This window comes from Gossypium hirsutum, chromosome A05, assembly GCF_007990345.1.
Source record: "Gossypium hirsutum isolate 1008001.06 chromosome A05, Gossypium_hirsutum_v2.1, whole genome shotgun sequence".
NCBI classification, from domain to species: domain Eukaryota; kingdom Viridiplantae; phylum Streptophyta; class Magnoliopsida; order Malvales; family Malvaceae; genus Gossypium; species Gossypium hirsutum.
In genome coordinates this window covers 79,543,812-79,570,095 of record NC_053428.1, presented here as the reverse complement: position 1 = coordinate 79,570,095, position 26,284 = coordinate 79,543,812, and the positions used below count along the sequence as shown (strand labels likewise).

Below are 26,284 nucleotides of genomic sequence, written 5' to 3'. Positions count from 1 at the left end.
TGCACGAACATGAGTTCCATCTAATGCTCCAATACAATCTTTAAAATAAGGATAAAACCTTGGATTGTTTCTGATTTCACTAGGAGTTAACTCATCAAGTAATCTAATAACTAGCTTATACAATTTCAAAATAGCTCTCAATACAACCCTAAAGTAACGGTGAATTGTCTCAGTTGATCTATAATATCTAGATCCAATCACTCGAAACCTTACATTATGACCAATTATATGTAAAAATATAACTACTTGCTCCCTAATATTCACTGATTTAGTTGACTGTGACAAATTATTCCTACTAAGAATATCACATAAATTTAAAAAAAAAACAACCGGTCTCATCCTTATCACATCAATACAGTGCTGGTCACCACTATATAAAATATTATTAATATAATTTTCTCTTTCATAATCTCGATTCACACGAGAGTGAGAAGCAATTTCCTTTCTAGTTTTTAATTTTTAATCCAAAGAGCCCAAAAAGCTAAAACTGAAACCACGACTCCGACAATTGTATTTTGATCCTGATTACGATCCATATGTACAAAATAATGCCACACAAATATTTGATTACTACAAAAAAGATGCAAGCTTTCCATAAGATCATATATATGAATAAAGTTACCATGACTAAAGTGTATACATACATATTATGAAAACAACTTGAAAATTTGCTCAAAATATGAAAATGTTTGAATAAAATTATAAATAAAAAAATGAGTTTGAACTTAAAAATAAAACTCGTTTTAAAAATATTCGAGCTTTGGATAAAATTTTTTTAGTCTGAACCCAACTCAAATATTTTAACCTAAAATTTTAACCATATCTCTTTTCCCCTACCCGATCTCACATTGCCACTCCTAGCACCTAATTCCCCTTCCCAATCTATTTTAAATTGAAAATATAAAATTTTATGGACAAAATTGGAATATGAAAATAAAAAAACTATTACAACCATTGCTGAATAGCCTATTTAATGGGGGGTCCATGAAAAGAGAGCCATTGCACATAGGTTGTAATAAGAGATTATAAAAAACCAAACAAATGTTTCTAGTAGGCTAAAACATCCAACCAAATCTAATATAAGTGCTGCAACATATCGAGTAACATTAGAAGTAACACTGGCTTGTATGCTATTTTTATTGACAATTTTTACTTTGTTATAATTTCTATGTTGTAATTTTTAAGTGGGATTTATACTTATTTGGGATAAAAATTGAGTTGTATTATGAGTAAGTGACTTTATTTTAAGGAATAAATTTTACCAATTTACGATGATAAAATTTAATAAGATTTAACTAATCATGGACTGCTTTAAAAAGATAGCCATTCTCTAAAAGGAGTTACAATTGAGAACATCAAATCTACTAAAAGAGTATGTTTTTTTTCTCATGCAATAAGAGCTTGCAAGTATCCATATGAATGTGTAAAACATAAAGATTGTAGTAGTAATCTAAAGGATCCTAGATTGATTCCTAATACCACTTTAGTTAAGGGTTTTAGGTATAGTATAGACAATATTTTCTAATTAATATATGTTAGGATAGACCCGATTAAGCAACGAACATGAAAAATAGCAGAATAAGTTGAGAAATTGAACACACAAATTTAACATGGAAGAACTCCTCCAAATAGGATAAAAAACCACGGGTAAAGATAATTTTACTATAATGGCAAAAGAACGAAGAGTTCAAAAGATGGAGATAAAGACTAAACCCCGAAAACCCAAAAACAAAAAATCCTCAAAACGTAAACACAAAATTCTCTAAACGTATTATGAGTTCTAATCTCTAATGGGTGTATTTTTCTAAGGTTGTAAAAGAGCATATTTATAAGCTAAATTCATAGGTCAAATAATAATAAAATAATTTAAACTAATCAGTGTTTGTTTGAAACAAGTAAACAGAGTTTAACTTAAAGATTATTTTTCAAATTTGACTGAAAATAAGAGTCATATTTAACAAATCTTCACTTTAACTCATATTTCCACAACGCCATCTTTGCCAAAGCCCGCCACGAGCCTATCTTGAACTATGCAGGGAATTAACTGAGTCAAATTTGTGCTTAGAAACTGGAAGACTTCTAGCCTTCGACTTGTACACTGTCAAATCAAAACTAACCCGAGTATGATTTTTACGAACACAGTGCCCTAACTTTTCAAAACCTGTATCCAAAAGAGAACCTCTATTCAACAAAATGGTCATACATTTTTCCCTCCTATGACCAAGTTGCCTCCGCTCCAAATGAGTTGACTTCAACTCCGTAACAGATGAGGGACGTCTGATTTCACCAATCATTGTAGAACTTTCCAGAATATAAAGACTATCAATTCTTTAACCTTTTAACAAAACTAGAGCTCCACGAGATACTTTAATGCCACTCGACTCGATGTTGATTCTGCATCCTTTCAAGTCTAAAATACTCAAAGAGGTGAGATTCTTTTGTAAATCAGGTACATACTTGACATCTGAGAGTGTCTTAATCGTCTCATCGTGTATCCTAATTTTAACATTACCAATACCAATTACCTTACTAGATGAATTGTTTCCCATGCGTACAACTTCACCTTCAATCGAACTGTATATGGAGAACCATTCTCTATTGGGACACATGTGGAAAGAACATTCCGAATCTAGGATCCACTCGGATGTGAGCTTGGAGTTCTCACTTGTTGACACTAACAAGAAATCATCACAGATTTCATCAGCCAAATTAGCACCAGCTACATCTTCCTCGTTACTCTCAGCAGCTCTTTTATTTCACAGTTTATAACAATTTGCTTTGACGTGACCTAACTCTTTACAATAGCGACACCTTTTCTCTCGTTTATTTGATGCTACCAAAACGGAAGCTTGCCTATTTGTCTTTCTATCCAAATGAAGCTCATTGTCGAGGTTGTCTCTACTCAACAAATAACTCTTCACATCTTTGAACGAGAGTTTATCTCTGCCATAAATCAGGCTCTCCCTGAAAACTTGTATAAAGGAGGTAAAGAGCACAATAATAGCATAGCTTGATCTTCATCATTAATATGAACCTCAACGTTCTTTAAATCATTTAAAAGAGTAATGAATTGACTGATATAACCTCTAAGAAGCTCACATTCGTTCATGCGAAACGTAAATAGACGTTGTTTCAACACTAAACGGTTAGCTAGAGACTTAGTCGCATAAAGAGTTTCTAACCTTTTCCACAGGGCAGATGAGGTCTTCTCCATCAATACCTTTTGCAATACCGTATTCGCAAGGCAAAACTGGATTGCAGACAAAGCCTTTTCATCAAGCTCTTCCCATTCTATTTTATTTAGATTCTCAGGCTTTTTCCTTGTAACAACCTTTTTCAAACCGGATTGAACTAGAATTGCCATCATCCGAACTTGCCACAAATTGAAATTTGTCTCACCATCGAACTTCTCAATTTCAAACCTTGTTGTTGCCATCTCTCAATGAGCTGATCTATGAAAATTGAATTAGCTCTGATACCACTTGTTAGGATCGACTTGATTAAGTAACGAATAAGAAAAATAGCGGAATAAATTGAGAAATTGAACACACAAATTTAACGTGGAAAAACCCTTCAAAGAGGATAAAAAACCACAGTCAAAGATAATTTTACTATAATGACAAAAGAACGAAGAGTACAAAAGATGGTGATAAAGACTAAACCCTGAAAATTCAAAAATAAAGAACCCTCAAAACGTAAACACAAAATTCTCTAAATGTATTATGAGTTCTAATCTCTAATGGGTGTATTTTTCTAAGGTTGTAAAAGAGCCTATTTATAGGCTAAATTCATAGGTCAAATAATAATAAAATAATCTAAACTAATCAGTGTTTGATTGAAACAAGTAAACAGAGTTTAACTGAAAGATTATTTTTCAAATTTGACTGAAAATAGGAGTCATATTTAACAATATATAATAGAAGTATAAATAAAATACACTCTGATCATTAAAAACCCTTTAAACTCCTAAATGATGTATTTCAGTAGAGAGAAATAAAGCATTTTTTTTTGCAATTATTACATAAAAAATAATGAGTTTAATCACAGTAACTCCTCTCTCATGGTTGACTATGCAAGTGTCCTGCACTAATCTTCATTTTTTCTTTTTTTTTTTCTTCGTGCCTAAATAATCCTCTCATGGCTGGCCACTTCTTACATCAAAGGAAGCTGAATATTGGAAAGGATGTGAGTTGTTTGAATGTCCAAATCTTCATGGGAAGCTTCCTTTTAATTGTACATAAATGGCTTGTGAAATCAAACAAATAAATTAGTCCAAACTTAAAGAAGAAGACCAACATGGACAAAACCTTAGATGTTTAGTACGATTTAGTAAGTTCTTTGATTTAATTTTTTTTAAGAAATATTTTGAAGTTTTTTATTTTAATATTTTGAAGTTTTTTATTTTAATTCCCCTTCACAACAACTATAAAAGCTGCAGAAAAACAAAGCAACCAGCAAGTACAAAATGACCCATCCTAAGAACAGAATCCAAAACACAGATAGATCACAGCAAACAAAACCTCAAAATCCCAAATTACACATATCTGTTGAACCAACCTCAAACCAGGCAAAAACCTGCACAAAATTGTATTGATTCTTAAGGTCTCAAATTCGATGCTTGTGGATTCTGATTGTTTAAGATGTGTGGGTTTATATTAAATGAGTTTGGGTTGATTAAAATTATTTTTCTTGATACATGGTTTTGTAATATTTACTAGCTTAGACTATATGAGTCCTTTCATTTTAGGTATACTCTTTTTGGTTATCATTATATTGTATAACTGATGTACTTTTAAGCATTGCATACAATTTCCATTTGTTTCTATACTATGTACCTGTTGAATTTACAGTTCTGAGTTTTGAGTATGCTGCTATTGTTATGCTTGGTTTGTTCGAACTGCCATACCTAAAGAGTTAACACTCTTACGGTCTAGCACTAATATTGTGCTTAAGGGCAATGTCTCGAGCATAAGTTACTTTGTTTATAATTATCTTACATTATAGACATCTAAAGCATCGTATCCATTATGGATCATTTGACGAACACAAAGAACAGAGGTCTTTGATTTTCTTTTTGTGTGGCTCACTAATCAGTTACAAGTTAATAACTTGGATTAGGTGTTTTTCAGTAGATCACATATCAGATGAAATGGGGAAACTTTCATATTCCTCTCTTATACTACTTTATGTTTTATAAACATGCTGTCTAATAGGAATTCATGCACTAGAACGGACTATAGAACGAGGTTAATGGACTGAAGGATTGTATAGTTTTGGTGATAAATTAGTGTTTCAACTTTCGGATTATTGGAAAGGACTTTAATACAAGTTGTAGGATATTAAGACATGAACTATAAAATTAATGTTCTTTGAGAATACCAAAAACTAGAGCTTGTAACATCCAAAATGTTAACAAACTGTAATAAGTAATTAAAAGTAATTAGGATGTCATGCATAAAAGTGGTTGTGATAGATTGTAGATTCATTTTCAATATAATGGTTTCAATTTCAACTCTAATGACTCAGTTTCTGGTTGCATTAACCATAGATGCAGTTACAACTTCCATCCAACCAGATTACTTTGACTTATCTATGTTTCATTAATTGCCTAGGCATGCATCATAATATTTTTTCCATAATCGTTCAGTACTTTAATCATACCACACCACCTGCCTGTTGGAGACCATTAATAAAAAAAAAATCATATGCACAAGAGACCATTGAATAAAAAGGAAGTGGCAAAGAAAGAAGAAGATATTATTACTATACTGTCAAATTCCAATGCACTAATAGTTCACGAGAAAAAGCTAAAGGCGAATAGCTGGCAGGGCTTCTCTTTTTTCCGACAGTTGGGTGTTATGAATTATGATGTTCATGTTTGGATTTATTTGTGATGCTATGGCATTTTTAAGAAGATTACTTGTTTAAAATTGGAAATAAATGTTGAAAAACATGCCGTTGTTTCATTTCAATCAAGTGTTCAAAAATATGCAGCTCATGTTAAGTGTCAAAACTGTTATACATTACTCAAAATCACAAAAGCTAGATATGGCAGACTATTTAACCCTACAAAGAATGACCACCTATTGCCCAGCATCAGCCTGAACTTATTGCAGAGTTACAAATGAATATGATCAACACAATAGAAAGCAACAAAAATTGAACAAAACAACAAGCACAAGAACAAAATTAAGATAAAACCCAAAATTTAGCACAAAGAACAAAAGGGTATTCAACAGTATCTAGGGAATTACCAAAATTACCTGTTAAAAAGTGAAGGATATTCAACAATATCTATGGAATTGCCAAAATTACCTGTTAAAAAGCGGACAAGTAAAGAACAAGAAGAAAAAAAAGATGAAGAATAGAAGAGAAAATTTGTTTCGAAACAGTAGCCCTGAGTAGAGAAGCTATGCGACAGACACTAAGGAAAAACAGAAATAAAAGATGAAGAACAGAAGAAGTAGAAGGAGGAAAGTTACCTGAATGAAGAAGAAAGAAGATGAAAAACGAGTAGGAAAAATTGGTGAGAGTTGGAAAATGTCATAAAGTGAAACAAAACAGCAGCCCTGAGAAGAGAAGATATGCGAAAAGCTAAGAAAAAGGAAAAGATGAAGAACAAAAGAAGTAGAAGGATGAAAGTACCTGGATGAAGAAGAAGGAAGATGAAGAACGGCGCAAGGGAAAGATTGGTGAGAGTTGGAAAATGTCTTACAGAAAAAAAATCTGTAAGACATTTTCCCTAAAAGGCATAGACATTTTACCCGTGTTTTTGAAAACACTTTACATTGGGAAAGTGATTTCCATCAAACAAACATTGTAAAACCAGGAAAACATTTTCCGGAAAATATTTTTCTGGTAAACAAACGCATCCTTAATTTTTCTTTATGGTGTAAAAGAAAACAACATATGAAATCGATCGAAAGAGAGCTGCAAATAATACTAAACCTTTTTCTCTATCAAAATCCATTTTTTTAGTAAGATTCACATAATCTTACTTTAAAAACAAAGAAATTTCACATAATCTTAAATCGCAGCATTGTATACGTTAGGGGTCTAATGCTTTATTGGAATTTTATTGTATAGTAATCTGTTAAAAAACGTATGCAAATTTTAGGAGAGTTTAATTAAATATGTTTTTACATTGGGTAAATTATATAAATGATTATTTGATTATTAGTAAATTTTTTGTTCAATCATTTAACTTTAAAAAGTTATTATTTTTATTTTATTTTAGTGCAAAACCGTTAAAACACTAATGTGGCCGTTAATTTATTGCTTTGCTTCCTTTTCATTGTTTTCCAGGGATTAAACCACCAAGTTCTTCAAATTTTTTCTTGGCTTTTCTCTGCAAGTAAGTTCTTCTTGGTCTTCCTTTTTTTTCCTTTGGATTTTGCACGATAGCTTCACCAGTTCTTTCTGGTTCAGCTGCTTTTCCATTGTCGGCTAACTTTTGTTGACCTATAACTCTGAAATGGTCACTATTGCATGCCACACCAACCGAAGTGTTGCAAACAGAGTCTACCTTGCTCCATTTGAGAAACCTTGAGTGAATGAATATGTTGAATGAAATCTAGAATGCTTGCTTATTTTTAACTGTTCAGCAACTAGAGGTGTGCATGGGGCAGGCCGGCCCGAAGGCCCGCCCGAAAAATGAGAGTGTTTTGGTAAAAATATAGGCCCGAAAAATAGGCTTGGACAAAAAATGAGGCCCGTTTAGAAAACGGGCCGGGCCCCGGGTAAATTTTTTTGGCCTAGGCCCGGCCCGGCCGATTTTAATATTAAATTGTTTTTAAATTTTTTTTTTATTTTTAATTTTAAGTAGCTTTAGTACTTTGACTTTACTCTTTTTTGTTGTTTTTAATGTTATTTTGATATTGTAAAACTTTTGTTATTAATATAATTTGGTTCTTAATTTAGTTCTAATTTGTTTCAATTTTTCAATTTTAATATAATTACTTTTTATTATATTTTTAATTTATGTATTATTTTAAGAATTATTTTAGTCTCATTTTTTATTTTTTATTTGTTTTTTGTTTTAATATTTATTTTTATGTTTTTAAATGTATTTGATTTATTATATTTTAAAATTTTTTATTTAATAAAAAAAGTAAAAAAATTTAATATGGCCGGGCCGGGCCAGGCCGGACTCGGGCCTACTATTTTTTCTCTAGCCGAACTTGGACAAATTTTTAATCCCATATTTCGAGCCGGGCCGAGCCCAAGCCTTGAAAACAGATAAAATTTTTTTATGGGCCCGACCCGACCCGACCCGACCCGACCCATACACACCTCTATCAGCAACTATGGATGTGAAAACTATCCTCAGTAACAATATGAATAATGGGTTTATATTCATTTTTTAACCCATTTTTTCTAGCTGCCTCGAAATCCATCAATTCAAACAAAAAATTTCTTTCTCAGTAAAAAAAGTATATGTATCTACATTAACTTGATTAAACCAGAGTCAAAAAGCACAATCATTAAAATAATCTATTTATTTGCTGACTTTTCATTCTTTCTTAACCTTTTTTCCTTGTTTGTTTACTAAAAATAATTGTTTAAACAAAACATAACATGATAACGAATCTAATTTAGTCATTCTAAAGGTTCAAACTTAAAAGAAATTGAAATCCATTAATTGTTGTCCACTCAACAGCTCAAACATGACAAAAAGACATTTCTTTTCGAAGAAGAAAAGTAATTAGAGATAGAGCAACAATGGCGTATTGTCAAACACAATGGTTGCCAATCATCAAGATCTCAAACATATGATGTCAAACCCCTTAAACTAGAAAAAAAAGGGAACCATCACCATCCACTGTTAGTTTGAAAATGCTTTTTAAAAATGTTTTTATCAACTACTTTTGAAAAATAATTTTTAAAAGTTTAATTTAAAATTTGTATGTTTAACATTACTGTAAAAAAATATTTTGAGAAAATATGTATTTAAATAATATTTAAATTAGTTAATATTATTATATTTTAGTAAAAATATAAAAGAAATTATTATAACTTGTTGTTAATATTTTAATATATAAAATATAAAATATAAATTTTAAATATTTTTAAGCAATAAATATTAATTATTTATAAAATTTAATTAAAATATATAAACTATATTTTAAATATTTAAATATAACTATTAAATATTTGTAATTAGTATTTTAAAAAATATTTTTTATTTTTAATTAATAATTTTAATACATTTGTAATTAAGTACCAAGAAAAAAAAAATAAGTATTATGTTATTGGATGAGTGAAAAAATAATTAAGTACTAAAAGTGCTTTTGGAAAAAAAAACTAAAAGTTTTACTTTCTCATTTTCAAAAGTATTTTTCAAAAACACTTTTAAAAAGTTAAAAATTTTAGAAAAACAATTTATTTAGCTTTAAAAGTACTTTTAGAGTTAAAAGTATTTTTTTTAAGTATTGTAAAACACGCCATTAGACATTAGCCACTAATGAACATATTAAAGCATAAATCCCTGTTACTAATCGACTTTCGTTTTCATTGAAAGCCTTGCTTAATAATCAGACCAAGACTCCATAAGAGAGGGAAGACTGGGAGCCACCCCAGCCCGATCGAAAACAGCAACCGGGGGCACCTAATCCGGATCAGCACCCATACAGTGACAACATTAGCGTGTCTAATCGTAAAAATTAGTTGGTTGTTTGATTTGCCACATTTTTAATGAAACCAACGAAAATTAATTTAATGGATAAACCAGTAAATATCAACAGTACTGGTTAAAACACATCAAGCAAGGTAAGAAAAAATTGTGGGTGGTAAAAAGTACAGGCATTCTAAATTCGATCCTGTACTTATTCTTACCCCTAAAAAAAAAGAAGGAAAAAGAAACAGTAACAGAAGCTGTTGTTAGTTAAAAAATGGGAGGTTGACTTATACCTATTAGAAAAGAAGTTAAAAACAGATAAAGAAAAATATAAAACTCCCAAGAACAGAAATTCAGTCTCTGATAGAGTGATAGGGAATCAGTAACAATGAGACCTTTTGATAAGACCCAAAGATGCAATTACTTCCCCATGCTAACCATAGTAACTTTTTCAACTTTGTTCTTTGGATTCTTTTGTTACAATCAATACATGAAAACCATTCCATTCCCAGATTTCAAACACCAACACCCCTTCCAGGAATCTTCAAACTCAACCTATGTTCAACTTCAAGAAACAAACAAAGCTGACGATGGTGACTATGAAAGGATTGTTTCGCCATTAGAAGAGTGTGATATCTTCACAGGAGAATGGGTTTTTGATAATGGGTCATCACACCCTTTATACAAAGAAGATGACTGTGAGTTCCTTACTGACATGGTAACTTGCTTGAAGAATGGAAGGCCTGAATCTTTATACCAGAAATGGAGATGGCAGCCCAGAGACTGCTCTTTGCCCAAGTAAGTACTTTCTTTCTCTAAGTACTTGGTAATTCTTTTCAGATTCATTCTTTTAGTCTTCCATTTTTCTTCAAGTACCTTGTTCCTTGCATATTTTGAAACGATATGCTACTCCATAAACCCTTGAATAGTTAAAAATTTTGGGTTAAGGTTTGAGGCAAATTTATTGCTGGAGAAACTTAGAGGAAAGAGGCTAATGTTTGTTGGGGACTTCATAAATTTGAACCAGATGCTATCTATGGTTTGTATGGTTCAATCTATTATCCCACCAGAGAAGAAGAGCTTTAGTTATGCAAGCTATACCACTGTCTTTAAAATGAAGGTAATTGCTTGCTGCTGTTTCTACAATATTTTAACTCATTGATTGATTTCATTCAAATAACTAAGAGAAAAAAAAAATGAAAGAATTTGTTTGAACTGTGTAGGATTACAATGCTACACTGGAGTTTTACTGGGCACCATTTCTGGTTGAATCCAATGTAGACCCTCCAACAATGAGGTATGGCACAGTGGTTCCTGTAGTCAAGCTTGAATCAATCTCAAAACACGGGGATAACTGGAAAAATGTGGATTATCTCATCTTTAATACATATATTTGGTGGAGGTACCCCACCATGAAAGCTCTGTAAGTTCTTACATTTGTTGGCTTTTTTACATTCTTTAGTACATACGGTTCTGAAATACTAGAAAATTTCACTCAATTCTTCCTTCAAAACTGACCGAAAAGGCAGCGAATTTTCAGTAATGGGGCAACGGATTCTGTCGACGTTGATCAGAATGTAGCATATGAGAGGGCTTTGAAATCATGGGCTAAATGGGTGGAAGAAAATGTTGATTCTAATAGAACTTCAGTGTTCTTCAGCAGTATGAGTCCTACACATATGAAGTATAAACTAGCGAACACTTGAAAACTTCTCAGTTAGATGGTTCTAAACAGATACTTTAACACATTTCGTGTATGCAGATTAAAACAGGCGCTCTGATTGGAATAGCACGAATAGGATCAAGTGTTGGAACGAGACATCTCCGTTTCCGAACATATCGAGAATTGATGTGGGTACCAATCGGCAGCTTTTCATAACCACGGTGAATGTCATTCAATCCATGAAAATACCCCTTCACTTCTTCAACATAACGAGGCTATCCGAATACCGGAAAGATGCACATACATCAATCTATGCAGCTCCTGGTGGTAAGTTGCTGACGCAAGAACAAAAATCTGATCCAGCAAGGTATGCAGATTGTTTGGATTGGTGTCTGCCTGGATTGCCTGATACGTGGAATGAATTGCTATTTGCACTTATCATTTACCGAACTTGACTTTGATTGTCATGATTGATTCAGTCCTAGAGATTAATGTATGATTTAGAAAAATGATTCGGTTTTTATCTGTTACAAGATTAAGAATACAAGAACTCCTTTTCTTATAACCATTTTGGTGCAATTTAGAACAATTTTGAATGTGCTTTGAGGTCTAGCTTGGTTAGAAGCTGCAATGGATTGTAGGTACTAGATAGGAAAGCAAGCGGTCCTTGAGATCTTCAGGTCCAAATATGGTAGGACAAGTATTAAAAATAAGGGTAAATTATACCAATAGTTACTCAACTTTGATTTTAATGATAAAATAATCACTCAATTTTAAATTCAGTCACTCAACTTTCAAAAAATAATAAATCGGTCACTAATATTATTGAAAAGTGACAAATCAGTCACTTATTAACATTTTTTGTTACAGGCCTAATCGGATAGGTGACATGGCAGTTAACTAGTTGACGTCACTAGTTAACTTGCCACATTGGACATTTTCCTATCATCCCTCTTACATGCCACCATTAAACAACAAAAATAGAAAGAGAAATTTAAGGGGCTTTTTCAACATTTTTCTTCATCCCTATTGGCTCATTCACCACCACCCTCGACATTAGCCACCTCCATAAGTCCACTATCATTTAATCACCACACCAGCATCACTCACTCTCACTCATTTGCCAAGACTCCACCATAACTGCCAAATCCCAACCTCTAACATTTTAGACCTGTGAAATCTAAACCAAAAACAAAAATAACAAATAACAAGAATCCAAAATCAAGCTAGCAAAAAAAAAAACAATAATCCCAATTGGCTTGCATCAAAAGAGAGAAGTAAAAAAAAAAACTAAAAAAGAAAGAGAATCAAAAAGGAAGAAACCCACACCCATTTCGGGTTTTACGGGATGGAGAACTTGAGCCACCAATTTGATGATCCGAGCGGTCATGTAACACCTCTAACTCGTATTCACTGTCGAAACAGGGTCTCAAAGTATTATTGGAACTTTTAGAACATTTTACAAATAATTTTGTAAATTCCTATACATTAACCGAAATCATTCAAAACGTCCATTGATTGGACCTTGGAGGCCCAATACGAACATAAGAATCGAGTAGGGACTTAATCGGGAGCTCTAAAAATTTTTTGAGAAATTTCAAAAATTTTCCAAGGTACAGGGCACACACGCCCGTGTGGTCCAAGGGACACGCCTGTGCTACAGGCTGTGTTTGACCCCATGTAACTCTCTGACTTGTGCACACGGCCATGCCACACTCCCGTGTGCTAGGCCGTATGGTTAATTAATTTAATTTGAAATTAGGTGCAGGTTTCACACGGCCAAGACAAATGCTCGTGTTCTAGGCCGTGTAGCACACACGGTTGAGACACACGCCCGTGTCTTTGCCCGTGTGCTCAATTCTGAGCATTCTGTTTCTCAAAATTAAGGTGCACATGGCCTAACCACATGCCCATGTTACCAGACACACGGCAAGACACACACTCGTGTGTCTGTTTGTGTGGACAATGAAGCCATTTCTAGCTTCATTTCTCACCCAAAATTTCACCCAAGACCTGCACTTGAAACACACATCCAATACCAACCAATCCAAGCATTCAAATTAAACAATTCCATCATTCATCGTGGCATACCACTACATGCATATGTGATTATAAACTTACCTTGGATTAAGTTAGACCTTAACATCATTTGATTACATAAACTTAACATATCACATATGAATATATCATAATAGCCTACTTAATCATACAAAAAAAACCAATACTAGCCATTCCAATGGCTAGGTTACAAAACATCATTTTCGTGCCATTAATGGCCAAGTTGTCCTATATATGCCACACCAAAATGATTTTACTAAGTATACCCAAAATAAGCTAGATGGTAGTGTGACGATGCTCTAATGATCTTGAACCTTCATGAGCTTCCGAGCACTATAAAATAGGGGAAAAATAAAATGGAGTAAGCATTACATGCTTAGTAAGTTCGTATAACAGAAACTAAACTTACCAATCCCGTTTATTACATCTAAGCATACAATATCATGTTTTCCATCCATTTGGCTAAATTGCCTAAACACATACATTCAATCAAATATGTTAGTCACAAGGTTTACATATACATTAAGTAAGGATAGATGGGCTCATCTTGCAATACTTTTTCAAGACATTATCATTTCATCTCATAATTATCATGCCATGTCAAGAGTTTTATGTCCGTTGAATTATTGAAATTTCGATGGATGCTCAAGTAGTACACTCGAGGTGTACGGTTCCATAATCCGTCAATTCTTATTCAAAGGTACCCATTAGGGCACTTAATCAAGGAACACACTCTCGAGCCACATATCGTATAACAGGATTACCAGTTTAGCCTAAATCCTTTATATAACGTAAGCTCAAAAGAGCTCAATTAGGATTACCAGTCCAGGCTAAACCCTGATCGTAAAGTATACTCGAGAGGTATTATATTAGGATTACCCGTCTGGGCTAAATCCTTTCTATAATAAGATCAATAGGATTACTCGTCCGAGCTAAATCTCATCCTCAACAAATGCAATACCTTATTTATTTCGGGAAAACACATATATTCATTGGAATTCAATATTTAATCGGGACTTAACCCTTTTTCACCATATCAAGCATGTATTAAATTTCTCATTATAACATTCAAGTAATGTACATCAATATAAATCATATTCCATACAACACAACATTCAATTAAACATATTTACATGCCCGATTAAGTTACACAAACTTACCTCGACACTTGTTCGCGTATAAAATCTACTAATTCGAAACCTTTTCTTGTCCTCGGTCTAACATCAAATTTGTGTTGTCTGGATCTATATAAATAGATTTAATCATCAATTTCACATATTTCATATTTATTTGGACTCAATTTACGTTCTAGGAAAAATTACGTTTTTACCCCTAACTTTTCTATAAATTCCAATTTCGTCCTTAGACTCGAAAAATGAAACTTGTGCAATTTACTCCCTATTCCAAGCCTAACCAAAATTCCATTACAAAATTTACAACACATGTGTTCATAAAAATTCATAATTTTTCTTCAATTTCACAAGTTTACATTTTAGTCCCTAAATCATGTTTTCATCAAAAATCACTTTGTAAAAGTTGTTTATCTATCAACAACATTCCATTTTCTACCATAAATTTCTAAATTTTAGCATATACATCCATGACCCATTTTCCATACTTTGATAAATTTTCAAATTAATCCCCCAAATTGATAGTTTAAGCTATCCCAATTTCAAAAATATCAAAATTACTAAAAACGAGATAAGAAAACTTACCCAATTAAGCCTTGAAAGTTTTTTTATCTCTCTCCTAGGGTTTCCATATAATTTTGGGGTTGAAGTTGACATAATTAGATGATAATTTCTTTTTGTCATCTTTTAATTAATTAATTATTTCAATTTCCAATTTAGTCCCTAATCTTTTCTAATTTTTCCATGGATGAGTCACCAAAAAAAATCTTCATACTTTTCTTTAATGGTCTAATTACCATATAAGAACCTCAAGTTTTGAATTCCATAGCTATTTAATCCTTATGGCTACTAAAATTCAACTTTCGCATTTTATGCAATTTAGTCATTCTCGTAATTAAACACTTAATCGATAAAATTTTCGTATCAAAATTTTCACACGACATGTCTATCATAATACGGGCCATCTAGTAAAATAAAAATAAATTTTATTTTTGGGTCGGATTTGTGGTTTCGAAACCACTATTCCGATTTCATTGAAAAAATGGGCTGTTACAACTTTCCCCTTAAGGATTTTCATCTTCGAAAATCTTACCAGTGAAAAGATTCTGGTATTGCTTCTTCAGAGTATCCTCCGATTCCCAGGTAGCCTCTTCTATACCATGTCGTTGCCAAAGAACTTTTATTAATGCTACCTTTTTATTTCTTAATTCTTTTGTTTCCCGGGCTAAGATTTTGATTGGTTCTTCACTATATGTCATATCAAGCTGAATCTCTACCTCTGTCAGATAGACAACATGTGAAGGATCGGATCGATACCACCTAGCATATACACATGAAAAACATTATGAATTCAATCAAGTTCTGGTGGTAGTGCTAACCGATATGCAATCAGTCCGATTCTTTCTGTATCTCATATGGTCCAATGAAGCGTGAACTCAATTTTCCTTTACGACCAAACTGGAGAACTTTCTTCCAAGGTGATTATTTTAAGAATACTTTGTCACCGACTTGAAATTCTATTTCTTTTCATTTCAGACCAGCATAAGACTTTTGACGATCAGAGGTTGCTTTCAAACTGTCCCGAATTACTTTCACTTTTTCCTCAGTCTCTAGGACTAAGTCAACTCCATGTAACTTTTTCTCACTGAGTTTTGTCCAATACAATAGAGTTCTATATTTGCAACCATACAAAGCTTCATACGGTGACATCTTGATACTAGACTGATAACTGTTATTATAAGCAAATTCAACCAAAGGCAAATACCTTTCCCAGTTACCTTCAAACTCAAGTGTACAACATCGAAGCATATCTTCCAAAATCTGTATTATCCGTTCAGATTGACCATCTGTCTAGGGATGAAATACAGTACTAAAGTGTAACTGAGTACCAGAGCTTCTTGTAATTTGCTCCAGAATCGAGATGTAAACCAAGGGTCTCTATCTGAAATAATGGAGACTGGCACTCCATAGAATCTAACAATCTCAGAAACATATAATTCAACTAATCTATCCAAGGAAAAATCTATATGTACTGGAATGAAGTGTGCAGACTTTGTCAACCGATCAACAATTACCCAAATGACATCTTTCTTCTTTGGAGATAGGGGTAACCTCGATACAAAGTCCATGGTAATTCATTCCTATTTCCATTCCGGTATTGTAACTGGCTGTAATAGTCCAGAAGGCAACTGATGTTCAACTTTTACTTGCAAACATATAAAACATTTAGATAAAAACTCAAAAATATCTCTTTTCATTTCCGACCACTGGTACATCTTTTTCAGATCATTATACATTTTAATACTACTAGGATGAATAGACATGTTACCATTATGAGCTTCATTCAAAATCTTTTGTACTAGTTTTGAACTTTTCGGTACACATACTCTGCCTCTGAATAACAAACAACCATCAGTCCTGATCTGAAATTCTGAGTTAGGAGCCGATTCATTTTGTATCCGTTTTGCTTGCAACTTACTATCATTTTTTTGAGCTTCAGATATCTGCTGCAAGAATGTTGGTCTAGCTTTTAACTCAGCTATAATTGAACCATCATCAGATAGTGACAATCGGGTATTCATTGCTCGCAAAGTATACAGGGATTTTCTACTCAAGGCATGTGCCACCACATTAGCTTTTCCCGGATGGTAGTCAATAACAAAATCATAATCTTTTAGTAATTCAAGCCATCTGCGCATGTCTCAAGTTCAAATCTTTTTGTGACATCAACTATTTCAGACTTTTATGATCAGTGAATATGTGACATTTTTCATCAAATAAGTACTGTTGCCAAATTTTCAATGCGAACACAATGGCTGCCAATTCAAGATCATGTGTTGGGTAGTTCTTTTCATGTGACTTTAGCTGTTGTGAAGCATAGGCTACTACTTTACCATCTTGCATCAAAACACAGCTTAAACCATGTAATGATGCATCACTATAAACTATAAATTCCTTACCTGATTCTGGCTGAATTAACACTGGTGCTTCTATTAATAAAGCTTTTAATTTGTCAAAACTCTACTAGCATTTATTAGTCCACTAGAACTTTACATCTTTCTATAGTAAACGAGTCATCGGAGAAAATATCATTGAAAAACTTTTTACAAATTTGTGATAGTAACCAGCTAGTCCCAGAAAACTTTGAACTTTTGACACATTCCTCGGTGGCTTCTAATTAACAATGGCTGAAATTTTATTTGGGTTTACCCTGGCATCCTGACACCTTCAACAGATACAATATGGCCAAGAAAGCTAACTTCCCGTAGCCAAAATTCACATTTATTAAATTTGGCATACAATTATTTCTCTCGCAAGGTTTGCAACACTATTCTCATATGTTTAGCATGTTCATTTTCATCTTGGGAGTAAACCAAAATATCATCTATAAGTATCACCACAAATCTATCCAAATACGAGCTGAAATTCTATTCATTAGATCCATAAACACTGCAGGTGCATTTGTCAAGCCGAATGGCATTCCAAGAAACTCATAGTGTCCATACCTGGTTCTAGAAGCTGTCTTTAGCACATCTGAATCTTTTACCCGTAGTTGATAGTAACAAGAATGGAGATCAATCTTCAAAAATACAGTGGCACATTTTAACTGGTGAAACAGGTCATCAATACGAGGCAACGGATACTTGTTCTTTATTGTAACTTTGTTGAGTTGCTTGTAATCAATGCACAGCCTCAATAATCCATCTTTATTCTTTACAAATGGAACCGACATACCCCAAGGTGAGAAACTAGGTCGAGCAAAACCTCTGTCAATCAAATCTTGCAACTTTACCTTCAGCTCTTTCAATTCAGTAGGAGCCATTCTATAGGGTGCTATGGATATAGGTGTTGTTCTCGGAAACAAGATCTATAGAGAATTCCACTTCTCTTTTTAGTGGTAAACCAGGTAATTCTTCTGGGAATATATCAGAAAATTCACATACAACTGGCACTGTTTGAGTCTTTGACTCAGATACCTTAGTATCCAACACATATAAGAGATAAGCATTATAACCCTTTCTGACATATTTCTGTGCTGATATTGCTGCAATCACATTAGGTAATCCATCCAGTTTATCAGATTCAACACGAAGTAATTCACTGCTCTCACATTTCAATACAATATATTTCTGTTTACAATTCACCACTACATCATATTGGGTTAACCAATCCTTTCCCAAGATCACATCAAATCCATCAAATGACAATAACATTAAGTTAGTCGGAAAGTAATAATCCTTTACCATCAACAGACAGCTATTACAAACTTTATCCACCATAACACACTGGCCTAAGGGGTTTGAAACTTTAACCACAAATTCATTGAATTCAACAGGTAAATTTTTAACAGTCACTAAGTTCGTACATATGTATGAATATGTGGAACCAGGATCAATCAATTTAGTAATATCAGTATCAAGTAGAGAAAATGTACTGGTAATGTTTGGTACAGATGCATCCTCTCTAGCACGAATAGCATATGTTTTTACAAGTTCTCGTGCCTCAGATCTAACTACTGTATCCCTGGTAGTACCTTGACTACCACTAACATTACCAGGATGACAGGGTGGTTTACCTCTTGAAACAGGCTTTGGAGCTGGTTCTATCTTTTTTTCAACTCTTTCTGGACAATCTCTAAGAAAATGGTTAGATGAGCCACATCCAAAGCAAGCTCCACTACTAGACCGACATTCCCCATGACGAAATTTGTTACAATGTTTATATTTCGGTTTGGGATTACCAACACTACCCACACTGGTCATAGATAGAGATGAAGACATTGAGTTAGAACGTTAAGAGCCCCGCTCTCTTCTAGAATATCCTATAGAGGTGGTAACACGATCATAATACCTCTTTAATTTCTTAGAAGCAAATGATTGTGACTTACTTATAGTTCTTTTTCTAAAAACCCAAGCCTCTCTTTCAGCTTGTTTCTTCTCTTTAATTAATTCCTCAGCTTTGTGTGCTCGACCGACTAACATCGCAAATTCCCTTATTTCGAGAATTTCAATCAATAACTTGATATCTTTATTTAAACCCTCTTGAAAGTGTTTACACATTTCAACCTCAGTTGGAACCTATTCTCTGATATATTTTCTCAACCGAAAAAATTCTCATTCATATTCGGATACAGTCATGTTTCCCTGCTTGAGTTCTAAAAATTCTTCTTTTTCTGACCTATGAATCTCTGACTAACATATTTCTTTCTGAATTCAGCATGGAAGAATTCCCATGTAACGTTATCTCTCGGTACAACTGAAGTTATGGTATTCCACTAATGATAAGCTGTATCTTTCAGTAGGGATACTGCACATTTCAGACATTTGGCAGATGTGTAAGATAATTCATCAAAAACCCGGATAGTATTTTCATGCTAAAACTCAACCCTTTTCGGACCATCATCTGCGGTAGCTCTAAATTCTTCCGCCCCATGCTTGTGGATTTTATCTATCGGAGGCTTACCAATTCTAACAGGTTCAGCACCCTGTGGTACCTCAAGAACCGATTGAGGAACAGGTGAGGAAGGTCATTGTATAGCGAGATTGGTTCTTAGATAATGTGTAAACCATTCATTCATCATTTGAAAGAAGGCTTGTTTTGCCTCCTCATTTAAACCTTCAAACACGGGCCTTACACTACTCGACCTAGATGCAATTCTTTGAACTGAAGCTGAAGCATTGCTCTCAACTTCCTCGGATTCAGCTCTAGCTCGATTGGACAATATTATTAAACGAAAAACACATTTAAAATGATAAGGAGTCATCACTGTGACAGCCCAAAATTGACCCTAGTCAGGAAGTGGTTTCGGGACCGCTAAACCGAGTCACCAAATTATTTGAATATGATATTTATTGTCTAAAATAAATGTGTGAAAATTTTAAGCTTCGATTTAGTAAATTTCATGTGAATTTAGTCAATAGGACTTATGTGTGACATTTTTGAAATGTGATAGATCAAAACATAAGGACCTATTAGTGCATGTTGAAAAAGGGGGGGACTTGCATGTCAATTTTTCCCCCCATCTAGTAGTGGCCGGCCATGACATTAGGATGGACAAAGGGTGATGGGCAAAACATGTCATAGACATGTTGTGTTGGTGCATCATGGGAGGAAACAATAAAATAAAATAAGGAGTATGGGTAATAATAATAATGGAAAGGTAAATGATGATGAAAAAAAATTGTCTCATCCATGTTTCCCCCCCCATTGCCGTGAATTGAAGAAAGAAAACAAAAAAAAAAGTGTTCATTCTTGAACATCTTTGGCCGAATAGAGGAAAGAAAGGAAGGGGAAGAGCTTGAGAAAATTGGCTATGGTGGTTTGCTAGACTAAGGTATGTTTGATGTTGTCCTTGAGATTCATGCATGTTTTTAGTTGTTAGTTTGAGTTCTACCTAGCCCATGGTTTAAATCTTTGCTATGAGATGGAGATGATATTCGGCCATGGGTGTTGTCTTCTTGGTTGATGTTTGATGTTGTGGTGATGAGGCATGAAGATGAGTTAAGTTTCGGCTAAGGTGGATTTGTGTTGATGTCATTTGCATGCTAAGTGTAAAGCTTTGTAATGATACATGTGATGGTGATTGATGACTCTTGGATTTTCTTTTTGGCATTTTTGAGTTAGACATTAAGTTCTTTGTGTAACCCATGACCAAAATTGAATGGTATGGTGTCTTGATGCATTCGGCCATAGGAAGAAGATTGGTGTTGCATGTATTCGGTTAGAGGCAAGCATATTGATGCTTTTATCTTGGCTTAGACAATCGGCTAAAAGGAAGTGTGGGTTAATATGTTGAGTTGATTCATGATTTCATATGTATGTGACTTTAATGTCTAATGTATATATATATGGGCTAAGTATCTTGAGTTCCTCTTTTCGATGCTCAAATGATTAAATCAATTTATTTGTTAAATTAAGCCCAAGAGCAAAGAGGATCAAAGTCGGATAGGGGAAAAGAGAAAGTAGACGAATAGCCGTGGATATCTAGTCGTCAACCGCTTCCGAGGTAAGTTTTAAGTGATTAAACGTTGAGTAAATTCAATCATAATAGGACATAATGAGTTGATTTAATAAGATATGATGTGGCCATGATATGTCTTAAACTCAAATGGTAAGTTCATATGTGTTTGGACTTGGAAAGTTAAGAGCAAATTGTAATAATTTGCTTTGGACAGCAGCAGTAACGTGATTTTAGAAAATCACTATAAATTGTTGGTGTGGAATTATAGGCTGAATAAAATATATAATCAAGGCTTAATTAGTCTAGTTTCTTATAAAAGAGACCTTGTGAGCAAACAAATTCCCTATAAAGAGATATTTAAAGTTGTGTGAGACGGTGTCAGAATGACTCCGAAATCCCCTGTTCTGTTTTTAGAAAATCATTATAAATTGTACAAAAATGGTTATAAGATAAAATTTATATTATTAGACTCCTTAATGAGTCTAGTTTCAAATGAAATCAAATACAACACATTTTGAATTCTGTAAAATGAGAAATTTGATTAATAGTGAAGAGTGGTCAGATTAGTCAAACAGTGAAACAGGGGAAACTTTAAGAAAAATCTGGTATTGATTGGCCAAACCTAAAATTCTAAAAATTTTATGGATGGAAGATATACGAGTCTATATTCAGGTAAAATTAACGGCAAGTGATTTGGAGTTTTGTAGCTCCAGTTATAAATAATTTAGTGACTACTGCTTAGGAAAACAGCTCGTAGTGAATATGTGATTTTGTTGTAAACATGGATAAAACTTGTTTTAGTTACTCATAAGCTATTGATTAAACCCATACGTGAATTCTAAATCGTGATATTGTAAAACGATACATGAGTGTTAGATGGATATTTGATATTAAAATTTGTGAAATTGTAAGTTTATGAGTATTCGAATATGAAATGATAGTATGGCGTGAAATTGAATTATTCATTGGGAAATGATTAATGTAGATTCGGCCAAGACAAAGTGTATACATGATAGTATATGTGATATGTGAAGTATATTTGGATAATTGTGATGTGAGTGTATATATATGTGATAAGGCCTAATGGCCGATGTGATGAATGTGAAAGTGTATATATGTGATAAGGCCGAATGGCCAATGTGATGAATGTGAAAGTGTATATATATGTGATAAGGCCTAATGGCCGATGTGATGAATGTGAAAGTGTATATATGTGATAAGGCCGAATGGCCAATGTGATGAATGTGAAAGTGTATATATATGTGATAAGGCCTAATGGCCGATGTGATGAATGTGAAAGTGTATATATGTGATAAGGCCTAATAGCCGATGTGATGAATGTGAAAGTGTATATATGTGATGAGGCCTAATGGCCGATGTGATGAATGTGAAAGTGTATATATGTGACAGGGCCGAGTGGCCAACGTGATGGATGTGAAAGTGTATAAATGTGATAAGTCCCGAAGGGCAATTGTGTCAGTACTATATCCGGGTTAAAATCCCGCAGGCTTTATGCGAGAGTATTATCCTGATTAATGTCCGTAGGCTTCGTGCTCGTACTATATCCGAGCTTTAAAGACCCGACGGCTAAATGCTAGGATTCAAGTAAGACTTTGATATTGAGTATCTGCATTAAGTTACCATCAAATAAGTATTATGTATTCAAGATGTTCAGGTACGTATTACTTACTCATCGGTGGAGTGATTTCGAGGTGAATTATCAGTATCAAAGAGGTAGGTAAATGTGATTAATATTATAACTCCAAATGTGAGAATGTGCTTGGAAATATTTGACCATCTAGGTCATTATTATTCGAAAGTATATATGTGGCAGCCAAGTGTTGCGTTTAATGATATTATAGATCGAGATGAAGCTCTAGATTAACTTCATCGAACAGTTGAAATGAATGACCAATAATAGTGATTGAGAACACTTTGTCTTGCTTAAAACTTACTAAGCATTAAATGCTTACTCCGTTCTTTGAATCTCTGTTTTATAGATTTTGGTTCGTCAGCTATCGGACTCGGGATTATTGAAGTCGAAGTCGCCCACACTATCAAAGCCCTTTTGGTACACTTTTGGTTGAACTCTGAAAATGGCATGTATAGGACTACCCTTTTTGTAGTGGGTCATGGACCCTTTGGATTTGTATAATTTTGGATAGCCATGCAAAAATGGCTTATATATGTTTGAGCATAATGTTATAATCATTTGGTATGGATATGGTCATTGAGAGGTGTGGATATGCTTAACAAGGATTGGCCATGGGAATGGTTAATCACTATCATAATTTGTGCTATTTATGCTAAAAGGGCTAGTTGAATCATGGAAACTATGAAATAGGTAAAGTCTACCTTAAAGGCAGATGCTGACAGCAGCAGTGATGTAGATTTGGAAAATCACTAAAAATGGTAGGAATAGAATTAAATAGTGAATAAATTATTTAAATGAACCTTGATGAATCCACTTTCATATGGAAGAAACGAAACGGTCATATGAGTGGTATGTTAAGAGATAATTAGGTTTTCGTGAGACAGGGCCAGAACGGTTTCTGGATTCCCTGTTCCGACTTTGGAAATTCATTATAAATTAAACAGAGATAATTAAGGAGTCATTCCATATATGTATAGATTCCTCTTTGAGTCTAGTTTCTATAGAAACAAACGGCATCAGCATTGAAGCCCTGTACAGGGAGATATCCAAGTCGTAATGCACAAAGGTCAGTGTAGTCAATCCCTGCAACATGGGAGACTTTGACTAATAAACTGTACTAATTGGCCTGACCAAAAATTCTAGAAAAAAATTTGTAGATGCATATATGAGTCTAGTTTCAGGGAAAAATCGCGAAGCTGATTTTCGAGTTGTGAAACTCAAGATATGATTTTGAAGGTGACAGTGACGCAGTTAGCCAGCTTGCCTGGAAAATTTTAAAATGGACTGCGATAGTAAGCGAATTTAGTCTGTGAACCCCTCGTGTCCGACTCCGGCGACGATCTCGGGTACGGGGTGTTACAATTTTATTGGTATCAGAGCTACGGTTTAGTCGATTCTAGGACTACCGTAATACGTTTGGGTCTAGCTATACATGCCATTATGTGATTATTTGATCGTGTGGTGATTTCTGACAATTGAAAATGTGTTTATTTTTTGTAATGAATCCCAATCCCGATCGAGCTGTAGCAGATGGTATTGAGAGGACTAAGACATGCTTATGATGTGTCAATATTGAGAAGGGTATAACATAAGTAAGTTTTGAGTAATTGAATTTGGTATTTAACTTAAAATGCCATGATATACATGTATGATAGATGAATGATGTCCCATTGTCCTTACCATAATAAGGTTATTAGAGAAATGAACAAAGGAAGAGATTGGGGATGTATGCTTTTGTGTGATTGCTTATTGAGCTGAAAGTTTAGTAAAAGAAGCATACATGTATTAGATTTGAATGATAATTACGACTTAAAGTCAAGAATCATGTTATATGTTTACATGTGAATGAATTGATTAAATTATAAATGTGATTTGTGCCATGTGAAACATGATAACATGTGAATAAATATGTATGAGACTCAGTGATGTGAATCCGAGTTTAAAGACCCGCTGACTATATGAAGAGATTATGTCCGGATTAAAATTTGTTGGCCTTGTGTGGAGATTTCATCCGAGCTAAAGGTCTCGACGATGATCCGGGCTAAGTCCCGAAGAGCATTCATGCTAGTGATGTACCCGGGCTAAGTCTCGAAGAGCATTCATGCTAGTGATGTATCCGGGCTAAGTCCCAAAGAGCATTCGTGCTAGTGATGTACCCGGGCTAAGTCCCGAAGAGCATTCATGCTAGTGATGTATCCGGGCTAAGTCCCGAAGAGCATTCATGCTAGTGATGTATCCGGGCTAAGTCCCGAAGAGCATTCGTGCTAGTGATGTATTCGGGCTAAGTTCCGAAGAGCATTCGTGCTAGTAATATATCCGTGCTAAACCTCGAAGAGCATTCGTGCTGGTGTTATATCCGGGCTAGGTCCCGAAGAGCAATCATGCTGGTGACGTGTATTCGGGCCTTCGTGCCTAGTAGGCTTCGTGCCGGTAATTTGAGCAAAGTTTAAGTGTTCATTACTATACGAATTCAAATTTAAATGAGATGATATGTTTAAAAGTGTACATATATGATGTTTTATAGACTTAGTTAAGTCATTTCAATGTGTAATAACGAATGAATATGGGCATTATGTGTGCGAATGATTAGAGGCACTGTGTGTGCAAATTCTTTTAACCGAGCACTATGTGTGCGAAATCGGTAATTGAGGCACTGTGTGTGCGAGTTCTTCAACCAAGCACTATGTGTGCGAGATCGATCAGTGGGCACTAAGTGTGTGAAATGAGATTCATGTAAGACCTCGTCTGGGATGAAGGCATTGATTTGAGATGTTGTGTAAGACCATGTCTAGGACATGGCATCGACTCGATATGTGATAATATGTAAGACCATGGTTGGACTATGGCTTTAAGTAAGTGACATACTCAGACAAGTACGACGCTCTTTAAATCGACAAATCTTAAGAAGTAGAATTGAAGTTAGATGTTGAATTTTAATTAGATAATGATATTCGGTATTTGAGTTTGAATTGGGGATTAATAGATATAAATTGACGATGATTATTGTTTCGGCTGTAATTTTGTTATAAGTGGATACATGAAAAAAAAATGGTGGATATGTTGTTAAGGAATGGATTTATGTTATATGTGCACTTAAGTGCTTAGTTGAAAATGTGTTATGGATTTAGTCTATGAGATTCTCGGTATATGAAGTTATATGTGCTATTGCTGAATGGACACTATTTTGTTAATCTTGTTCAAG

General features: G+C 34.0%; 1 protein-coding gene and 1 long non-coding RNA gene across 6 annotated transcripts; one reads left to right on the top strand and one right to left on the bottom strand.

Moving 5' to 3' along the window:
* Positions 1–3,854: 3,854 nt before the first annotated feature.
* Positions 3,855–7,045, bottom strand: LOC107957305 (uncharacterized). Its single transcript, XR_001700401.2, has 4 exons — positions 6,646–7,045; positions 6,483–6,569; positions 6,264–6,315; positions 3,855–4,245 (listed from the first exon to the last, which is right to left on the bottom strand). It is a non-coding gene; the product is annotated as an uncharacterized lncRNA (long non-coding RNA).
* Positions 7,046–9,932: 2,887 nt separating this feature from the next.
* Positions 9,933–11,868, top strand: LOC107957304 (protein trichome birefringence-like 30). 5 transcript variants are annotated; one of them, XM_041112498.1, is made up of 5 exons: positions 9,933–10,414; positions 10,644–10,736; positions 10,840–11,039; positions 11,157–11,278; positions 11,379–11,868. In XM_041112498.1, exons 1-5 carry the CDS (start codon positions 10,379–10,381, stop codon positions 11,381–11,383), a joined length of 456 nt encoding a protein of 151 aa, XP_040968432.1. In that variant the 5' UTR covers positions 9,933–10,378; the 3' UTR covers positions 11,384–11,868. The 5 variants fall into 5 exon arrangements, with proteins under 5 accessions (XP_040968432.1, XP_040968431.1, XP_040968430.1 ...); XM_041112497.1 differs by having other exon boundaries at positions 11,157–11,300; XM_041112496.1 differs by having other exon boundaries at positions 10,565–10,736.
* Positions 11,869–26,284: the final 14,416 nt, after the last annotated feature.